The following is a 22,518-nucleotide window of genomic DNA, read 5'->3' as shown; positions in this document are numbered from 1 at the left end:
TACAATTGCAATAAATTATCCTCAGCATAAATCCCTCATATAGTTACCTCTTTCTGTAAATTATGCAGCTTTTTGTTATTTAACATTTCTTTTACATATCGACCTTATAAGTTGCCTAAAATTCTTCCTCAAAGTGAGTGTCATAAATAAGTAATGAGAAATCTTGAACCTGGATAGCAGAGAACCAAGATTCCAGACCTGCCTCTTTCATAACAACTAGATGATCATGTAGGTCATTTATACCTCTAATGATCACTTTTAACATCCTAAGAAATAGAGATTAAATGTCTCCAGTAATTTCTTAAGCCCAAAAGTTTGTAATGACAGAGCTAAGACTTCTTGATGTGTTGAGGAAGAGGCATAGTTTTCAATAGTTTGCATCCAAAAAGAACATCTACTAGGTGACAAAATCCATTCCTAACTCATCACACCATTATTTTGTCTACCCCATATTTATTAGCTAATTGTCACTTAAATTTAACTTTTGGTTACCTCTTCAAGCCGTGCTCTTGTGGAGAACTGACTTGTTGTTCCGATTACCATATAGGTTAGGGAAGATGAGCCAAGTTCAAACCTGGAAATGGAAATTGTCAAGATGTATCATAAAATATTTATTCATTCGACATGTGTTTTTACGTGCCTTGTGCACATTACAGCATTTAACTAGAAACTGCTCAGGCATGAAAAATCCATGACATGAGCCCTACCCTCCAATGCGTTAAGATGTAGTTGTAAAAAAAAAAAAAAAAATACACCAACCACTGAATAAATGATTCAGTACCCAAAAGAAAGCGGTAGAGGCTTAGTAAGTGCTACAAGAACAAGGCAAGGGCAGGTGCAAGCAAGCAGAAGTGGTAAACCACAATGTGGAGTGAACTATGCACAGGAGGGCTTCAAATTGGTCTGTGGGTGCAGAAAAGGATTCTTCCAGATAGACTGGAACAGCTGACTATCCAGATTCATGAGTTAGCACTAAATTTAAGTTCTCTATTTTCAGAATAGTTTTTTAAGGACCTCTACTTGCTATCTTCAATCAAAAAACCCCCTCTAGACGATCACTGTTGTTTTACAAACAAAGCTAAAACACAGGCATGTTCATGGACCTTTCTAATCACAGCACAATTTTTGGCACTACTTACTTTTGTATCAGTTTATCCCAATTTTCCCTCAGAAACTGCCAGGCCAATCGATATCCCACCGGGTTCCTACCAACAGCTCCAAGAATATGTGGAAACTCTTGAATTTTTATTACATCTCCCTTAAAACCTTCATCTAGTAGCCTAGAATGATTAAGAGAAGAATGTTAACAATACAGAGTCCCTGGAAAAGTTATGATTACTTCAATAAAATAATGTGTGAAAGAAAAAAGCCCATCTGTCAATAATAAACACAAGATAAATAGGTGACCAGAGCACTAATAAAGTTGGTATAGCTACATAATAAAAACATTTAGTGTTTACAACACCCATTCTCATATAGTCTCTTGTTTGTTCATAAGAGAAAATAGGTAAGAAAGGCCTATGCCGTATGTATTTCTAAACATGTTATTTTAAAGAGACACAAATATATATCCCTTTAAATATTTTTCCTAACACCTGCTTCTCCCCTAATTAATTACTGTACTGATTAGATGTATGCCCACTTGAATAAATATTCCCAGCGGTAAAGGCAATTCCCTGCCAAGAGAACAAAAAGAGATGTCGGAAGGATCTGAGTTCATTTAATTCCTCTTGGCCACATGAACATGAACAAATTACTCACCACTGAAGCTTGTCCTCATCTTGACTAATACTGAGGGCAAATTCAATTTTTTTTTTCTCGGAAGTAGACAAAGATGACTGATACTTTCTATAAAGAAAATCCCATCCTTCAGGGTTTTGGACCCCCACAGCAAACACTGCCAAGGTCACGTCACTGGGCAGGCTGTGCAAAAGAACATCGCTGGTGAGAGTCTGAGATGCAGGAAGTGTGTTTGGATGTAGAGTGGTGACCAATGACAAACTGATAAACTGGCCCACTGATCAGAGCAACATGCCCGGAAATATAAACAAAAATCCGCTCTTTCCTTCAGTTAGATTTTATGAGAGAGACAGAAGGAAGTATCTACAATTAGGTTTTAAGTACCCTTCTCAAAAACAATGTGAAAAGCCACTTGGATAAATACCTACGTATCTAACATAATGATGCTGGGAAACTGGACAGATGATCACTTCTTAAGCCAAAAGAAAGAAATTCAAACTAGACTCAATATGTAGTCCATGAACAAAAGTCAGGAATCCAATAGGACCACTGTTTGGAGGCATTTCTTTAAATGGAACCATATAGATTGTTGGCTTACTATTTCCTAGAGAGATTTAAGCCCCAAATATTAAAGTCCAAGAACAAATTCCAAACCCAGGAAGAGCCTACCTAGCTTTGACAGGATCAGCAGCTCCTGTACACACCTCATCAGGGACTTTGGAGGCCCGAAGAAACCACTACTATGGCATGTACTGCTTCTGTTCCTATCCAGGACAGCGGTTCCAGTTCTGAGCCTTACCTCTATTAGATGGAAATTATTCTAATTCTATTTTAACTCTCCAGATAATGGACTTTTATATAGAGACGTTCCCTCCTAGCAGTTCTTAAAACAGAAAGTTGAGAGATACATAGAAAAATCTTAAAAAGCAATTTATTTTCCCAAAAAGTACAGCAGGGGAGGTTTGCTTCTACTTGTTTTTTTCTCCCAACATTTAGCACTGATGAGGAAAAACAGAACAGAGAGCCTTTATACGAACTAACCGGTTGTTCAGTAAGCACACACCTCAAATTTCCATCGGCTTCCTTCCACTCTCTGAAGTAGGCTTCTGCCCTCTGCACGCAGGGCTGATACTTGCGCACACATGCAAGGAGCAGCAGCTGACTCCGCAGCATGCTCTGGGAGACTGAGCCCTCATCTGTCCACGTCTGACTATCAATGAGGTCTCTCAGCAGCCGCAGGAGAAAGGCCTGCGGGGAAAGCCACACGCGTCACCAGTACCGTCCCCAGCCATCTCGACTTTTAGAGGAGCTGATATATCCTCAGGTGGTGGGGATTAATTTTTAAAGTTTGATCCAACTCTTTTTTTTATTTTTTTTATTTTTTTTTTTTAAAGATTTTATTTATTTATTTGACAGAGAGATAGAGAGAACAAGTAGGCAGAGAGGCAGGCAGAGGGAGAGGGAGAAGCAGACTCTCCACTGAGCAGGGAGCCCGACGCGGGGCTCGATCCCAGGACCCCGGGATCATGACCTGAGCCGAAGGCAGCCACTTAACCGACTGAGCCACCCAGGCGCCCCCCAACTCTTTTTTTTAAAACCACGCAATTCTGTTTACATTTAATTATAAAAGGGGTCAAAAACAAGAAAATAATGATTTTTACTATTTGCATAAAAATCTTTTTTTTACACTTTTTGTTTATGTTATGTGAATCACCATACATGACATCATTAGTTTTTGATGTAGTGTTCCATGATTCATTGTTTGCGTATAACACCCAGTGCTCCATTCAGTACGTGCCCGCTTTAATACCCATCACCAGGCCAACCCATCCCCCCACCCCCCTCCCCTCTAGAACCCTCAGTTTGTTTCTCAGAATCCACAGTCTCTCATGTGTTCGTCTCCCCCTCCAAATTCGCCCCCCTTCAGTAAAGTGGCAGGATATAAAATCAATGCACAGAAATCAGTGGCATTCCTATACACCACCACCAAGACAGAAGAAAGAGAAATTAAGGAGTCGATCCCATTTACAATTGTACCCAAAACCATAAGATACCTAGGAATAAATCTAACCAAAGAGGCAAAGAATCTGTATTCAGAAAACTATAAAATACTCATGAAAGAAATTGAGGAAGACACAAAGAAATGGAAAACGTTCCATGCTCATGGATTGGAAGAACAAATATTGTTAAAATGTCTATGCTACCTAGAGCAAGTTACACATTTAATGCAATCCCCATCAAAATACCATCAACTTTTTTCAAAGAAATGCCTAACAATCTTTTATAAATATACCTTTCTATATTTAAAAACCACAATGAACTGCCACTTTGAAACAAACTAAGTTTATAGGACTAAATTTTGAGAGCAAATTATACAACAGGACTTCATAACATTTTGCCAAAAATAACGATTTTTGTGCCTCTTCCTCAAGTACCTGAGTCATGGAGTATCTTAAGAGTAACCATAAAAACGAGATACCACCTCACACCGGTCAGAATGGCTAAAATTAAACAAGTCAGGAAACAACAGATGTTGTTGAGGATGCAGAGAAAAGTGAACCCTCTTACACCGTTGCTGGGAATGCAAGCTGGTGCCGCCACTCTGGAAAACAGTATGGAAATTCCTCAAAAAGTTAAAAATAGAGCTACCCTATGACCCAGCAATTGCACTACTGGGTATTTATCCAAAGGATGCAGAAAGAGTGATTCTAAGGGGCATCTGCACCCCAGTATTTATAGCAGCAATGTCCACAATAGCAAAAATATGGGAAAGAGCCCAAATGTCCATTGACAGATGAATGGATAAAGAAGGTATGGTGTGTGTGTGTATACACACACACACACACACACACACACACACACACACACACAATGGAATATTACTCAGCCATCAAAAAGAATGAAATCTTGCATTTGCAATGATGTGGATCCAACTAGAGGGTATTATGGTAAGCAAAATAAGTCAAAGACAGACAAATACTATATGATTTCACTCATATGTGGAATTTAAGAAACAAAACAGATGAGCATATGGGAAGGGAAGGAAAAATAAGATAAAAACAGGGAGGCAAACCATAAAAGACTTAACTACAGGGAACAAACTGAGGGTTACTAGAGGAGAGGGGGGTCAGGGATGGGGTTACTGGGTGATGGATATTAAGGAGGGCACATGATATAATGAGCAGTGGGTGTTAAATGGCACTAAATTCTACCCCTGAAACTAATAATCCATTATATGTTAACTTGAATAAAATATAATAAAAATTAAATAGTAACCATCCAAAGGCAAAATGAAATAAAGGATTTGCAAAAAGAAGGGAATAACAAATCCGTAAAATTTAAGTACAGATTCTTAGAGTGCTGTGTCTTTAGTGTTGGAATGAAACCCAAATCTTTGCTATTTAATCCAAATACTAATTCTGATGTACTTTTCTTTAATATATATGAAGACATACATATATACATAATGGTAAGGATGCTTTCCCACACCCACACAAAAGCAAACCAGTATGTAACTATTCAGTTTATGAAGGCTTCTACCTTGAATTGATTTTCCACTTCATTCATATCTCTTTTCTCCATCAACTTATATATAGGTATCAGCTCATTCAAACCTTGGAACACTGGCATAATTTCAGTTTCACGTTTCAAGTACAGGGTTAAATCCAAGGCTTTTTCAATTGATAGCTTTCCATTGCTGGTCAAGAGATACCATGGTTAGCAGTTTAAACAAAAACCAGGAAATCAACTTTTTGTTTCAAAAGATATTTTAATCTCCCAGCAAAACATTCAATCAGATATAAATGCCCTCCTTATTAACAGTGACCTTTATATAAGTATCTTTTCTTTCACATATAACACTGGCATATTTACCACTGTGAGGGAATTTTCTTGAATAATAATAGAGTCAATGCTAAGTTGTGGTGAAGACAAAATGGAGACAGGTCAGCATCCGTCCCTCTAAGAAACAACAGACTGGGTGCTCAACGTCCAGAGTAAGATGGTGATTTTTATCAAATCAATAATGTTGGTCAGAGAGACTGCCACCCAATCAAAAGTCTGAGTGTCTGGATTAAACACATTCTGTCTCCATTTCAGAAAGAAAGTGAATATAGATAAAAAATCTTTCATTATGAAATAAAAAATCTTAAAAACAAAAAAACCCTTCATTATGGAGGGCAGGCGTTCAAAGTCTCAGTGGCAGGGTATATGCTGAGTTAAGTACAAAACCCTACAAGAAATAAGCAATACTATTACAGAGGGAAATAGTCTCAGGTAGGCAGAAACAACTGGATAAACCACTTCTATCTTTAGAATCCCCCATTGCCTTTTGCTACCCTGAGAGGTCCAGCAAATGAAGAACCCAACATTTAGAACAAAGGGACATGGGAAATGAGGAGAATTATAGAATCATTTCTTCCCACCTGGGTCACTCCCCTGGGGACTGCAGCTCTGCCTAAATACTGAAGAATTTTGAGTTTCAGGCTTAGGAACCATTTCCTTAAAAACCACTGGCATAAGGCAAAAAAATTAGAGTGAACACTGTCCTCAACAACTCAAACATCATGTGGTTGGGCCACATTTTCTAAGCTCTATTCCAAAAAGCTTCCAGTAAATTCAGGCATCCAGTTTGAGGAGTATGGGGGGAGAAATCCTTTAACCCAAGAGACAAAATGCAAACAACTGGGTACTGAGCCACGTGGTCTTCTAAGAAGGCTTCAAAAATGTGAAAGACCCAGCAGGGCAGAAACCTCCTGAGCTTTAGGATGGCCAGAAAAGCTACAGGACAAGCTTTAGGAATGAGGGGCTTCTCCACAAGGTTGGTCTCCTGGTTTTCTGTACTTCTGCATCGGTCTGACCTAAGTTGTTAGATTAAAATACAGATTACCTGCTTTAGCTTACTCTGCAGACACAGACATGTGGTTAATTCTAAGACTAAAAGCAACCTTGGAATTTATGAAGAACTTAGGGGAAAACACCCTTCAGCTTCTTACTAGCAAGTAATCATTTTCATCTTTAGAAATTAAGCGTTTGAATGTTAACAGCTGCTTTCAGAAATAAACCAAGACCTTGAGGAGTATTACCTGACGAGCTGAAATGCATTGTTGATGAGACTGGCCCGGTCATTGCTGCTGATTGTTGTGTGTGCACCTTTTAAAAGGCCAGTCAGAGAATCCCATCCATCATCCTCATAATGCACAATGTAATAACCATTCATTCCAACATTAAATTTGATCCATTCTACCTCTTCTGGAAGGATGAGCACATCTAGAGCAAATAAAATAAATCATAGCTCCATTTTCTCTCTTGACTGATGAAAGCTTTTCTGATCAGAGACTGGACAAAGAAACTAAAGGCAAGTTTAATATTGAACAATTTTAATACTGAAATGAGTTTCATATTGAACACATTTCTTTTAGAAACCAGAAAAGTCCATTCCAATAGGCAAAAGCCAGCACCAGCTTTAGACACCAATTTTTTGAGATTTATAGATCAATGAGAAGAATACAGCCACATTTCAGGCCATACATATGACATGATCCAGCAGTGTTAGCAAAAGAAGGGGGAATTTTCATTAGTAATCCCTCCTTCTTAGTATTATAGAACTCAGCTGCTTTAATCTCTATCTGGCAAGACACTGGCTTTCTTTTTTTGCCACCAGAGACAACTTCTATCTTCACTAGAAATTGAAAGCCAACAATTCGCTGAATATAAAGATTGACCTGATCCTTCTGTTTTAACCATGATAAATAGTAAAACAACCTTAGTAACTAAGTCTTACATATTTGCAGTTTCTTCTGGACTTAACCTAGTTATTTCTATGGTAAGTTACCTGTTTCTGTCTTCAGCAAAAATCTTTGAACTGAGTCTGATTTGCTGGTAATGAATGTCAATGGAACATGCCACAGGTACCTTAAAGAAAGGACAGATTATTTGTTGAGTCACTCCAACAAACAGTTATTAAATCATCTATCATATACCAGACCCAGGCTAGTTTAAATGATGGTACCAAAACTACTATAGCCAAGAGGTCAAGATGTCACCAGCCTATTTTCCAGCTTTGCAAGGGGCGTCAGCTCAAGCACTACTCATTCTTCTCAGACTTCTTCAGTAGAGCTGGGAATTTGGGCTCCAGTGAACCCTGGCATCCTCTGCAGAGGTTGGCTGATTGGAACTCAGAGGTCCTACCTTAAAGACCTTGGCCACTATAAATGGCACAAATTGACATCATGTGACTTCTACATCATTTGTTAAGAATAGAGTAACACTTCAGTGGAATTCCTGTCAATCTCATCATGAAGAAACTGAATTTCATCATGAAGAAACAGCAGAAAACAAAAACTGGAGGACATTCTATTAATAAAAAACAAACTGGCCTGTGCTCTTCAAAAATGTCAAGGACAAGGAAGAAAAATACTGAGGAACTGTTTCAAGAAAAAAAGAAAAAAATACAACTGAACATATGTGACAATACAATGTGAGCCTATACTTAATCCTGAACCAGAATGTTTTTTTTTCTTTTGCTATAAAGAGGTTATTAGGAAAACTGGAAAAGTTAAATCAGGTTTATAGATCAAAATTATTAGATCAATTTCATTTCATAATTTTGATAATTATACTATGCTTACATAAGTGAATGTTCTTGTTTTTTATGGAAATATCACACTGAACTATTTCAGGGTACAGGACATCAGGTCTCCAACTTACTTGCAGTTAAAAAAAAACATGCTGCTGTGGATCCAGGAGGGCAGCATAGGAGGACATAGAACTCCTCCCCTCCTGTGGATACACCAAATCTGTACCTACATATAGAGCAATTCCTCCTGAGGAAGAACTGAGGGCTGACTGAATAGCTTCTGCACAACAAATGATAGAGGGACCACACAGAGAAGGCAAAGACAGAGACAGGATAACAACAGGAATCCCATCCCAGCGCAGTGAGGGAGGGCTATTACCGCAGGCCCCACATGCAGACTTGCCCACCCTGGGATGTGATGAATCAATAGCAATGTAAAGGCTAACTAAATTATAAGTGAAGGAAATCCACTAACTCTAGATCATCCACCAAACAGTGGGTAAACCACTAGAACTCTCTCTGCAGTCGTAGGCACTGGTGAGCACCATTGTGTACGTTCTCCCCCCACCAGGGTATTGTGGACGGGAGCAGGGTTCAGTCACTCTAGCCAGCTGCGTAGGGCCACCCCAGCCCATCCAAGGCCCCTAGCCCACACCAGCTCCAGTCGTCCTGCCACGATGGCCCCAGCAGAGTACTCTGGGACCCTCCTGGCTTATACCCAGTCAAGCCCCAGCCATCCTACCACAGCAGCCTTGTTGTGGGACAACCCATGACCCTGTGGACCGCACCTGTTCCCACTCCAGCTCTAGACATCCTACCAGGGCAGCATCTCCTCCAACCCCCACTGTTTCTCCAGAGTGGCCCAGGGAAGGAGTGCCTCAGAGCTCCCCAGTCCATGCACACTCCAGCTCTAGCTGTCTCACCAGGGCAGCTCCAGCACAGTGTTTGGGAATCCTGGGCCCATGCCCTCTCCGGCTCCAGCCATCTCACCAGGACAGCCTTGGTGCATTTTGCCCCGGGGCATTTCCCCCCATCCACTCCAGCTTCAGCTGGACAGCCAAAGCCACAAGGCACATGCAACCTATGCAGGTTACACAGAAATAGACATATGAAGTCAAACAAACTAAGGACACCAAGGATTATATTCCCAACAAAAGAAAATGAAAAAAATCCCAGGGGGGAAAAAAAAAAAAACACCTAATGAAACAGGTAAGTAATTTACCTGATAAAGAGTTCAAAATAATGGTCATAAAGATGTTCACTGAACTAAAATGGAAGAATACAGTGAGAACTTCAATAAAGAGAAAATTTAAGTACCAAATAGACGTCACAGAGCTGAATAATAACTTAAGAAAAATACAATACAAGCCATCAGCAGATTGGATGATACAGAACAGATCAATAATCTAGAAGATTGAACAGTGGAAATCACCCAATCAGAATAGCAAAAAGAAAACAAAAATGAGAACAGTATATAAGGGACCTCTGATCAAACGGCAAGTGACATTCACATTCACATTATAATGGTCCCAGAAGGAGAAGAGGGAAGAAAGGGGCAGAAAACTTAAAGAAATAATGGTTGAAAACTTCACTAACCTGGGGAAGGAAATACACATACAGGCCCCCAAAGCACAGAAACTCCCAAACAAGAGAAATCCAAAGAGATTCACACCAAGACGTATTTCAGTTACAATGTCAACAATTAAAGAGAAAATCTTAAAGGCAGCAAAAGAAATACAAACCCACATACAAGAGAAACCCTAAGACTATCAGTTTAGTCTTCAGCAAAAACTCTGCAGACCAAAAGGAGTAGCAGAATATATTTAAAGTGCTGAAAGGGACAAACTTAATACCAAGAATAACCTACCTGGCAAGGTTATTATTCGGAAGAGAAGGAGAGATAGAGTTTCCAGTATAAGCAAAAGATAAAGGAGTTTGTGACCACAAACCAGCCTTACAAGAAATGTTAAGGAATCTTAAGAGGAAAAGAAAAGGCCACAATAGAAATAAGAAAAAGAGAACTACAGACCAGTATCTCTCATGAATATAGATGCAAAAATCCTTAACAAGGTATTAGCAAACTGAATCCAACAATACATTAAAAAAAAAAAAAATCATACGCCACAATCAAGCCAGATTTATTCCCAGGACGCAAAGGTGGCTCAGTCTCTCTCTCTCTCTCTCTCTCTCACACACACACACACACACACACACACACACACACAGAATCAACATGATACATCACATCAATAAGAAAAAGGATAAACTATAGGATCATTTCAAAGATGCAGAAAAAGCATTGGACAAAGTACAACATCCATTCATGATAAAAACCCTCTGCAAAGTAGGTCTAGGGGAAACAGACCTCAACATAATAAAGGCCTTATATGCAAACCCACAACCAACATTGTACTCAATGGTGAAAAACGGAGTGCTTTTCCCCTAAGGTCAGGAAAAAGAGAAGGAGGTCACTCTCACCACTTTTAATCAACATAGTACTAGAAGTCCTAGCCATAGCAATCAGACAACATAAAAAAAAAAATAAAGGCATCCAAATTGGCAAGGAAGAAATAAAATTCTCATTATTTGCAGATGACACGATACCATACATAGAAAATTCTCAAGGGTCCATTAAAAACTACTAGAACTGATATCTGAGTCTAGTGAGGTCGTGGGACACAAAAAAAATCAATGTACAGAAATCTGTTGCATTCCTATACACTAATAATGAAACAGCCGAACATGAAATTAAGAAAACAATCCCACTTGCAATTGTACCAGACACAATAAAGTATCTAGGAATAAACTTAATCTAACAGGTGAAAGACCTGTATTCTGAAAACTATAAAACACTGATGAAAGAAATTCAAGACGACACAAAGAAATGGAAAGACATTCCATGCTCATGGAATGGAAGAACAAATACTGTTAAAATGTGTTAAAATTGTGTTAAATCTGTAGATTGCACACAAAGCAATCTACAGATTTAACACAATTCCTATCAAAACACCAACAGCATTTTTCACAGAACTTGAACAAACAATCCTAAAATGTGTATGGAGCCACAAAAGACCTCAAATAGCCAAAGCAATCTTGAAAAAGAAAAACAAAACTGGAGGTATCACAATGCCAGATTTTAAGTTATATTACAAAATGGTAGTAATTAAAACCATATGGTACTGGCCTAAGAACAGACACACAGATCAATAGAACAGAATAGAAAACCCAGAAATAAACCCATGATCATGTGCTTAATTAATCTTCGACAAGAGAGGAATGAGTAAACAATGGGAAAAGGGCTCTTCAACAAATGGTGTTGGCAAACTGGACAGCTACATGCAAAAGAATGAAACCATACCACTTTCTTTCACCATACACTAAAATAAACTCAAAATGGATTAAAGACCTAAATGCGAGTCCTGAAACCATAAAAGTCCTTGAAGAGAGCACAGGCAGTAAGGTCTCTAATATCGGCTGTAGCAACTTCTTTCTAGATAGGTCTCTTAAGGTAAGGAAAATAAAAGCAAAAATAAACTATTGAGACTACGTCAAAATAAAAAGCTTCTGCACAGTAAAGGAAACAACCAACAAAGCTAAAATGCAACCTGTGGAATGGTAGAAGATATTTGCAAATGATGTATCCAATAAAGGGTATCCAAAATATATAGAACTTATCAAACTCAACAGCCAAAAAACAAATAATCCAATTAAAAAATGGACAGAAGCCATGAACAGACATTTCTCCAAAGAAGACATCCATATGGCCAACAGACACATGAAAAAATGCTTGACATCACTTACCAGGGAAATGCAAATCAAAACTACAATGAGATATCACCTCACACCTGTCAGAATGGCTAACATCAAAAACACAAGAAACAAGTGTTGGTGAGGATGTGGAGAAAGGGGAACCCTCGTGCACTGGTGGTGGGAATGCAAACTAGGGCAGCAACTCTGGAAAACAGTATGGAGGTTCCTCAAAACATTAAAAATAGAACTACCCCTATGATGCAGCAACCGCACTACTGGGTACCTACCCAAGGAATATGAAGACACTAATTCAAAGGGATACATGCACCGTGATGTTTATAGCAGCAGTATTTATAATAGTCAAATTATGGAAACAGCCCAAGTATCCATCAATAGATGAATGGATAAAGATATGGTATATATAATGAATATTACTCAGCCATAAAAAATGAAGTCTTGCCATTTGCAATGATATGGACAGAACTAGAGAGTATAATGCTAAGCGAAGTAAGTCAGAGAAAGACGAAAATATCGTATGATCTCATGCATATGTGGAATTTAAGAAATAAAACAAACAAGGACAAAAAGAGAAACCAGGAAACAGAAACAGACTCTTAACTATAGAGAACAAACTGATGGTTACCAGAGGGGAGGTGGGTGGGAGGGGATGGGTGAAATAGGTGATGGGGATTCAAGAGTACGGTTATCATGATGAAAAGAAAATAAATAAAAATAACAAGTATAGGTAAGAATGCTGAGGAAATGGGAGGCTCCATTTTCCTGATGGTGAGAGTGTAAACTGGTGCAGTCACTATCACAAATAGTACGTAGGTTGCTCAAAAAATTAAAAATAGAACTAAACTATGATCCAGGAATCCTACCTCTGGGTATTTATTCAAAGAAAGTGAAAACACTCATCTGAAGAGATACGTGCACCTGTGTGTTCACTGCAGCACTGTTTAACCACAGCAAGATCCGGAAGCAAACTAAGCGTCCACTAATAAATGGATAAAAAGCTGTATATATACACATACGTACATACACACACAATGGAGTATTAACCATAAAAAAGAATGAAATCTTCCCATTTGCAACAGAGATGGACCTAAAGGATATGATGCTAAGTGAAAGAAGTCCTACAGATAAAGACAAATACCGTATGATTTCACCTATACGTGTAATCTGAAAAGCAAAACAAAACAAAGACTCAAAGAAAGAAAACAGACGGTTGGTTATGGGGGGTGATGCAGGGCAGTGGTGGGGGGAGTGAAATAGGTAAAGGAGATTAAAAAATACAACCTTGAGTTTTAAAATAAATAAGTCATGAGATGTAATGTACAGTGTAAGGAATACAGTCAATAGTATTGTAATAACGTTAGTGACAGATGGTAATAAGACTTATCGTTGGTATTTTGCAATGTATAAATATACTGAATCAGTATGATGTATATCTGAAATAGGACACTGTCAATTATAATAATATACATGTTATATAGAGAGGATACAAAAAGATAAAGAGCATATTTTTAACTGATATTTTGGATTTTACATGGAAAGGTTCTATTTTAGGTTTTATATACAAATTTCAGGTTAGATGTAAAGAGAGAAGGGGAGGGAGGGGGAGAGAGAATGATAAAGCAAATGTGGTAAAGAGTTAACATATGCGGGGCACCTGGGTGGCTCAGCTGGTTGAGCATCTGCCTTGGCTCAAATCATGATCCCAGGGTCCTGGGATCGAGCCTCACATCGGGCTCCCTGCTCAGCGGGGAGCTGCTTCTCCCTCAGGCCCTACTGCTCCCCCTGCTTGTGCTCTGTCAAATAAATAAAATCTTAAAAAAAAAAAGTTAACATATGTGTATCTGGGTAAAGAATACTCGAGCATTCTTTGTGCTCTTCTTGCAGCTTCTCTAAGTCTGAAAGTATTTCAAAAACAAATTTTTTTTTAAGTACTGTCCATCTAGGGTCAGTCAAGGTGTACTATCTCCTTTCCAGTGATGTCCTTCTGGAGTGTTAAAACCAACAAACAGGCTCCAGGAGCTAATGTAGACTTCCAAAACACAGGCTCTCCTAATCCCCAGAAATCACCTGAACGTTTATGTCCTCAACTCCAACCCAAATGCCAGGCACTATCAGCATTTAGTGGCAGTTGCTTAGTTTAGAGCTGTTTCCAGTCAGTAACCGGAATTACCATCCCATCAAACTACAGAACACGGGAATGTTAAAATACTGATACATTATCAACTTTACTGAGATGAACCAAGGTTGAAAGCCACATTTATCCTCTTGGGAAGATGGTGGTGTGTAACTCGACTTCACAGGATACAGAGATTTAACTGAAATATTTTAGCGGTCAAGACAAGAGCAGTCTGAAAAATACAGTTTCCCCGCACAAGGCAGGTGTTACCGAGGCAACAGCCCCAAGTTTTCCCCCCTGAACGTTACCCGGTTTCCGAGGCGTCCTTGGGGGCTTTCCTGTAGTGCTCCTGCCTCATGTGCACGTTCCTCCCCCTCACCGTGACCGTAATCAGGGGAAAGCCCTTCTGCAGCGTCCACGTGTTCATCATGGTTTTCACATCAAGACCTTCCTGTCGCCAGTGCTGATCCAGACAGAAAACAGATCCGTGAGCACTCGCCCAACGCTGGAGAGCCCAGGCTTGCGCTCACGGGGCGGCTACCTGTTGACAACCCCTGACCCCTTGCTCTGCTCGCCAGCCCCTGCCCACCTCCCTTCCCCACACCGCGCGCTGCCGTGGCCTTCCTCTCCAAGCGCGGACTGCTTGCTTTTCCGTTCTCTTCCTCTACCCACAGGTACAGGTCACGGCTTACGAGCAGGTACTGGGTCCGGTTCTACTGGGCATCCCTTGGGCTTGGCTCGCTGCACCCAGCAATGCTGGCTCAGACAAGCAAGGTGGGAAAAAATGTTCAGCCACTAGCCTATGCTTCCCAAGTGCTAACATCAAGATGGTCCACACTCAGCAGTTGTAAACTCAAAAGCCGATACATTCTTTGATACTAAAAAAGCTTCTAAGGATATTTAAGAGCCAAAGGATAAAATACACTACATAACAAATCCACTGTACCCCTGAAACAAATAATGCATTTGTTTTATAAATAAAAATGAATATGAATAAATAAAAATAAAATAAACTTCACACTGGAAAAAAAAAATGTTCACAAAAGGCAAAACAAACAAACAAAAACCTAGAAATCACGGAGTAAAGCGATCTCTAAAAACCAAAAAGCTCCCAAAAATGAAAATATGGTGAATAAAATTTAGCTGAATCTCTAGACTCAACCTCCACTGCCTATGAAAATACTCCCCAAGTCCAGATAAACAGACTCACATTGTTTTGGGACTCAAATATTATGAATTCTTTACAGCTTAGCAGTTAAAAACATGAGTTAGATCTAAATTGAGTCCCCACGCTGCAATTTACTCAACATATGCTTTTGGATTTCACATTCCCATCTGTTAAGCTAAGAAGTACCCCGCTCACAGGTTTACTCTGAGACGTAAAGGAGTCAAGTGTTTAGCACATGCCTGACACGTAGTAAGTGCTCAGGGATGCCTGCTGCCCCTATTTGTTCTTTCCACAAATGAAGAGCTATGGAAAGGACCCACGTGGCCTGACGGATAAAGCCCCAGCCTACCACAGAAACAGGTTATAAATTCACTGCTTTCCAGAGAACGAAGCTGAACAAATTAGTACCAGTGATATGTGTTACCCACGAAGGTTATGCAACTCCCTTGCGTAGACAGCTTTTAAGAGAAACTGTAAAAAGACTGTCAGTCAGCTACAGTTTAAGCACAATCTTATGTGGAGTTAGAGTGATATAATGAAGGACTACAGAGAGGTTGGCCCAGGAGGTTTCCTTCAAAGTATACGGCATAAACATATGAGCTTTGGGGTACGACATACAGCTGTAAAAACTTACTGAGGTTGAAGATGAATGCGGACCCCTGGAGCAAAAGCCATCCGTCCTTTCTGTGCCATCTGTCGGGCAAATCTAAAAACCAAAACCAAACGTGTTATTCTTGGTTCTCCAGAGAACACTCAGGATTCTTCTCAGAGGGATTAATAAGGTGTAGAAAAAAACCAACCAACCACAATATGGTCATAAGCCTGGTGAGCCCCAACGCAGATATAAACAAAACCGTACTCACACGTGCCATACTATTCCACAGGTCCTCATTCCTTGTGTTTCTGTAGCTGTACTTCTGGAGATACTGCACAATACCGCTTTTAAATACGTCGGCACCGAGATAATCCCTTAGCATATTCAGAATACAAGCTCCCTGAAAAGACAACATAGGTAACTGTTAGTTTCATCATCATCTAATCCGCCACCACACTTTTATTTTGGAGGAATTCTTTCAAAATGCAACCGCAGTAACATTTTCAAAGTCTGGTGATTTGTGACACAATTAAAGAAAGTGGGTTTACAGAAAAAAAATTTTTTCAAAGAAGTGGGTAAACCTGGCCCTGTCTAGGCAGGGGACTGAATGGGACTGTTTCTCTTCTTAGTCCCTTAGGGCCATCATTTTCTAACAGCAGCCAAGCCTCCCCACAGGGCCAATGACCACCACCGGCCATTACCCACAGGTCAGGGCACAGTGGTGCTGAACCAACACTTGGCACCACGTCCTGCCTTCCCTGGGGCCGCTCCGGAGCGGTAGTGGGGAAAGTAACTCCAACAAGAGATGGAAGCGGAGGTCCTGGTTAAGGAACGGGGGAGGGCAGGCAGCCCGGAGCAGAGAGGGCCAGAGGAACACAAGGAAAAGGAGCAAGAGAAGACTCGAGACCCTGTATTCCTGTGTGAAGAGTCTTTTCCCCTCCACCCTCACGACTGTAGCTCCCTTTTCACATGCAAAAATATTGACCATATAGGTGTGGGTTTATTTCTGGGCTCGCTCATCTGTTCCACTGAGCTAGGCCTCTGTAGGTCTGTTTTTACCTCCCCTGCACTGCTGATGAAAACATCGAAGAAATACTCTTCTATTTACTACAAATAAATCGGCCAAATAAAATGATAAATGACATTCTCTGCCTTGTTGAAGACAGTAGAATGGTTGGGAATGGAAAGACAATTGGGAAAGCAGAAGCTTGATCTCACGAAGGAGGAACTAGGACTTTAGCTCCGGCTTGTATTGCTGAGGGAAATACACAGGCCCCCTGTGACCAGTGTGACTGGAATGCTTTCCTTTCCCTTGTCCAGAGAAGCCAGCTAAAGATTTTTATATAAAATCTTCCATTAAATGTTAGCAACCATTTCCAATTCTATTATAAAACACATTGTATGGGAAAGTATTTGGCAGTTCAACAATACCAACCATTTCTGAAGGCGCCAAAAGGCAAGCTACGGGAGGTGGGAACGTTTGCCTGGTGCAAAGGTGAGGCTCAATCAAGACCCGTTTGTTGAATGGTAAATAAGAGGCAGAGTTCTTAAAGGCCATAAGTTTTCATTTTATGACAGAGTAAATGAAAAACCGACTCAAAGATCATCTTCAGGACTACCAATCAAACCGCAAGTTAGGCCTTAAAGAGTGAACTCCAGCCAACACGGGGCAGCACAGAAGGCATTCAATCTGGCTTGTTCCTTATGAAGGGAAAGCCACCCCACAAGCCTACCTATCATCTTTCCACCCAAGTCTTCAGCAGTTTCGTGTCCAAAATGTACCCTTATCATCCATTTTTACCTTTTCATAAGAAACGTCATCAAACATCTCCCGAATCTGAGCAGGATCCTCCACAGCTGTTGAAACAGGGTGTGAAGAATTTAATGCATCTACCTCCATCACATTAAAACACTTGCCGAAGAAGTAATCGTCCTGTTGAGACAAAGACAACATCACCCACGTGACTTCTATTTTAGATAATAAATCTGAAACGACTAATGTTTAGTTTGGGGTAATAGGTTTATACTTCAAATTTCTGGCCCAAACCTATTCCGTATTTATAGGGTTTACAAAATAAAATAGAATTGCTATTGCTAAAGAGCATCCAAGAAACAATTTTCGGTGAACATTTTAGATTTTGTTCATCTTAAATCCTATCACTTTAGAAGCCCATATTCTCTTACAAACACCACCATGATGCCTGTAGCCAAATAGTATCAAAACAACCAACTAAAGTGTGTAGATTGCAACATCTCCAGTCATCTTATTTTAAAGCAAAGAAATTTAGATTTTAAACCATGTGGTCAAAAAAAAAAAAAGTGGGTAACAAACTCAAAGTATAATCTGGTTTTTTAGGGCATATTACCTAATAGAATAACATACACACATAATCATTTTTATTATTAAGGGTTATGTGGAAATGGGAAAATATTTATGATCCATTGTAGTGTAACAGTTATATAGACATTAACTATAAATAAATGTGTACAGAAAGATGAAAATGAGAAGTCAAAATTATAGTAGGGTAAAGGACTGTTTGAGGTTTTTTTGTTTTTACTTAAAGGAAGTTTCTTTTTAACTTTATTGCATGTGATTTTCACAAGTTAAACACCTGATAAAAAAAAAACAAAACACATAAAGGTTTCAAAGCATTCAGTTTGTGACTCCTGAGTGTAGGCTCATATATAAACAAACATGCAGTTACCTAAAGCAAATGGGATCCTATTTGATTTGACAGGTAGAATCCTATTGAAATAACAGCAATCTGTACTTAATAATCCTTCAGTGAACAACCTCAAGGTTGAGAAAATGATATGCAACAGACAGGCTGTCATTACTTCTATTTCTTTGATATTAAAGGAGAGTAAGATTTAACTTCATTTCCTAACAATCATAGATTTGGAAATAAGCAATCCAGTTTGGAAATAAGCCTTTGTGATACCTTTAAAGTTCACTACCATTTTGGGAACCTGATTCCTAGCTCAACTATCAAGGAGTTAATATGTCTATGAATTCTATCACTGAGGATCAGTAAGTATTTTCCAGCAACACCAAATAAAACAACAGATCAACCTGTTAAAAATAAGTAAATACTTACAACTTTCAGTTCAGGATGAGTCACACTGACCGACACAAACTCCATAAACTTGGCAAATCCCTCATTTAACCAAAGATCATTCCACCATTCCATGGTGACGAGGTTCCCAAACCACTAAAAGGAAAACAGTAGATTGTTCACACATTTCCAGGGAGACTGGATTATCTACACAGCTATAAACATAAGGCATTCAGGAGGAAAGATTTCACATGTGCGATGCCAGTTTATGAGCAACATTTACAGAATACTTTATCAAAGTAAAAAGAAAAACCTTTCCATGTTCATTTTAAAACATGCTACCTAATGCTTTAAAGAACTCTTTTTACTTTGCCTTTTTTCCATAGGAAAATAATCGATCCAATTCATATGTCAATATGAAAAGTCTCTTCTGTCCCGTAAAAGCAACACAGATGTAGTTTCACCACAATTTTTAAAAGCATGATTAGCTTTGTGTACCTGGTGGGCGAGTTCATGCGACACTATCATAGTAATGCCAAGCTTATCTGCTGCCGAAGACTTCTCAATGTCAAACAAGAGACTAGATTCTCTGTATGTGGTCAGTCCCCAGTTTTCCATAGCACCATTCTCAAAGTCCGGAATAGCGGCAAGATCTTGGAAAGGACACACAAATCTGTTTCCAGTCTTTAAATGACACATTGCCTGTACACACTAACTTTCAGAACGGATGGGTGTAGGGATCCTAAGAAAAGCCAGGCTGGTTGTGCAGAATCCTATTCTAGGCTGGAAGAACCTTTCACAACCGAGAAAAAGACGCTCTGTGATTCACTGAATTGCTCTGCTGCTGCGTGACCAAGTCAGATGTGGGCCCCAAGCCTCCAGACTCCCTATCTAGCTGTCTGACGAGTTTGGGGATTGAATACTCTTAACAATTTCCTCAATAATCCACTAGACTTGGGATGCCCCAGGCTCCAGTTCACCTAAAATCTCAAACACACAATGGTCTGAAGAGCCTATTTAAGAAGGAAAATGCAGATTTTCCTTACACTGTATAAATTTGTTAAGAAAAATTTATTGAGCACCCTCTATATTCCTACCAAATATGTGCCAATCATGAAAAAAAAGAAATGCAGCTTCTGCCCTTTGCTGTCTGCCCACTAATCCAGTTGGGTTTATCTTTAAAGTCAGAAGGTAGAATGATCACCATGACATGTGCCTCAGAACCTAATCAAGATCTGTTTCTGCTCTAATTAGAATTTACTGTATAGATTAGGGGTGAGAAGATCAACCTGATGGTCGACACCTGCCAGAGTTTAAGGACTTGAAGGGCTGAGATAACCACGGGAATGCCAAGTAGGAGCATATAATCCATAGCTGACATCATCAAATGCCACAATTCGCAAAAACTGTGCAAAATCTTTACCTTGTTTGGGTAAGGGATATGGAATGCTGAAATAATCCTCGTAAAATTCTAGAAGAGTCACTGCGGTATCCAGTGCATAATCTGCCTGATGGATCTTGTCTGGCACAGCATATATGGAAACCTGAAAAGAAAGGAAAGATAGTTAGCTCTTCAAATGCTATTGTGGCTTCTCTCCACAACTGTATGGAAGATGGACATCAAAGGCTTCATTTTCTGCAGTATGGTTGCCAATTAAGAAAAGTAGCAGTTCTATTTCTTGTCTTAGTGCTGTTTCTGATCAACTCCCCTTCTGAAAACTACAACATGCTGGATAACATATACAAAAATGTCTTTTTAAATGTTCTTATGACATAGTAGAAAAGTAAAGAAAACTTAGATGCCAAAAGTGAGGGTGGGACCCTCCGTAGACAGCAGAGGACTACAGCCAGCTTTTGTCCTAAGGACACTAACCTAATACAGATAGATTTGGGTTTTCACAGCATTGAAGGTCTCAGAGGATAGGAGACCAAGTCCAGAGCCTGCCCAAGGTGGAAGCCCAACAGAAGACACACCAGGCATAAAGCTGGACCCTAAAAGACCACGCCCTTCTATAAGGGTAAACTAAAAATAGCCACCCCTTCCTCAAGCAGACTGCAAGGGGAAAAAATGCCCTAGTCAAGTCTTGGTACTATATGGGGGAGGTCGAGGGAAGTCCTAAGAAAATCAGTAAAAGCTACTCTTCATGCTGGTTAGGAGCTGCACTCACACTAACCAGGGGGCTCAAAAATCTGAAGCTAATAGCTTGAATTAAAGTGGTTCATGAGTTCGTAAATGCTCCCAGTCACCTGACAGGAGCAAACAAATTCTCTCTGGAAGAATCCACCTTCAACTCAGGCAGTGTAAATTCAATATACACAAAGGAACTAGACACCATAAGCAAGAACCAGCAGAAATAACAAACCACAGAATCAGACACACAAAGACTTCAGACAGGACAGTTACTAGAATATAAAATGTATGTTTAATGTTTTTAAAGAAATAAAAGGCCTATAACTACTAATACGTAAAAGTTCTGGGCCCCAAATCCAATGTATGTGTGTGTGGGAGGGTGCAGGTTAACCCCACACCTCTAAGCAGTTCAGCAATACCACCTGGGTGTCCCACAATTCAACCTGATTCTGACACTACCCAGAGATAGCACCAGATTCCACAACATAAAGGTTAAGTCTTACTAAACTGTGCCCCCCTTCCCCTTCAGATGATATTCACAATTCCAGGTTACCATCTGTGCTTCTGATCAATAGGCTATAGTTTGGAAGTTGCAATGACCACCTCTCTAGGTGTGATTAATTTGCAAGAGCAGCTCACAAAACTGGAGAAATCTTTAACTCACTATAAAAGGACATGACTCAGGAACAGCCAGATGGAACAGGACAAGGTACAGGAAAACGCAAAGAGCTGCCATACCATCTCCAGGCAGGCCACTCTCGCTGAATCTCCACACTTGCACCAACCCAGAAGCTCTCTGAAATGTCTTTTGGGTTTTTATGGAGGCTTCATCACACAGGCATGACCAATGTCATTAGCCCTTGGTAACTGAACTCACTCTCCAGCCCTTCTCCACTCCCTGGAGGTCAAGGGGGTGGGACTGAAAGTTCCAACCCTCCAATCACATGGCTGGTTCTCTGGCAACCAACCCCCCATCCTTAGGTTACCTACATGCCTTCCACAAGTCATCTCATTAACCTAACTAGAGACACCTTTCTAGCTGTCATCAGAAAATTCCTAGTATTTTATTTAGGAGCTCCATGCTAGGGACTGGGACAAAGACCATGTATATATATTTATTATAAATCATAATATCACAGTATGGAAGAGACATTATTAAAGAAATCTTTCATAAAGGATTCCCCAAAGTGGGCAATTCAATGGGTGAGGGTTTTTGCTGATAGTTTCACTGCGAAATTTAGATTGGTCCCTACATTCAAGTCTCAAGCATCACTTTCAAATCTCCAGGTAAGTAGAAAGATCTCTACAAGAATAAGAACCACTAGGGGAACAAAAGATTATTCATCAGAGAAGTCCTACCTATTCAG

General features: G+C 39.8%; 1 protein-coding gene across 4 annotated transcripts in view; it reads right to left on the bottom strand.

The window, feature by feature from the left end:
* ERAP1 (endoplasmic reticulum aminopeptidase 1) overlaps positions 1-22,518 on the bottom strand; it is a 39,057-nt gene that overhangs the window by 4,922 nt on the left and 11,617 nt on the right. For all 4 annotated transcript variants that reach the window (XM_032403947.1, XM_032403951.1, XM_032403948.1 and 1 more), the window contains 14 exons: positions 20,444-20,564; positions 19,519-19,673; positions 19,063-19,176; positions 17,766-17,897; positions 16,233-16,364; positions 16,004-16,075; positions 14,510-14,664; positions 7,574-7,653; positions 6,825-7,008; positions 5,281-5,437; positions 2,804-2,988; positions 1,762-1,923; positions 1,140-1,280; positions 493-574 (listed from right to left, as the gene is read on the bottom strand). In XM_032403947.1, the coding sequence (XP_032259838.1) occupies positions 493-574; positions 1,140-1,280; positions 1,762-1,923; positions 2,804-2,988; positions 5,281-5,437; positions 6,825-7,008; positions 7,574-7,653; positions 14,510-14,664; positions 16,004-16,075; positions 16,233-16,364; positions 17,766-17,897; positions 19,063-19,176; positions 19,519-19,673; positions 20,444-20,564 (1,872 nt within the window). The remainder of the gene's footprint in view (positions 1-492; positions 575-1,139; positions 1,281-1,761; positions 1,924-2,803; positions 2,989-5,280; positions 5,438-6,824; positions 7,009-7,573; positions 7,654-14,509; positions 14,665-16,003; positions 16,076-16,232; positions 16,365-17,765; positions 17,898-19,062; positions 19,177-19,518; positions 19,674-20,443; positions 20,565-22,518) is intronic.

Source organism: Phoca vitulina, unplaced genomic scaffold (assembly GCF_004348235.1).
Source record: "Phoca vitulina isolate PV1807 unplaced genomic scaffold, GSC_HSeal_1.0 scaffold6, whole genome shotgun sequence".
Lineage (NCBI taxonomy): Eukaryota > Metazoa > Chordata > Mammalia > Carnivora > Phocidae > Phoca > Phoca vitulina.
Note: the sequence above shows the minus strand (reverse complement) of the source record. Positions and strands in the feature narration are given on the sequence as shown.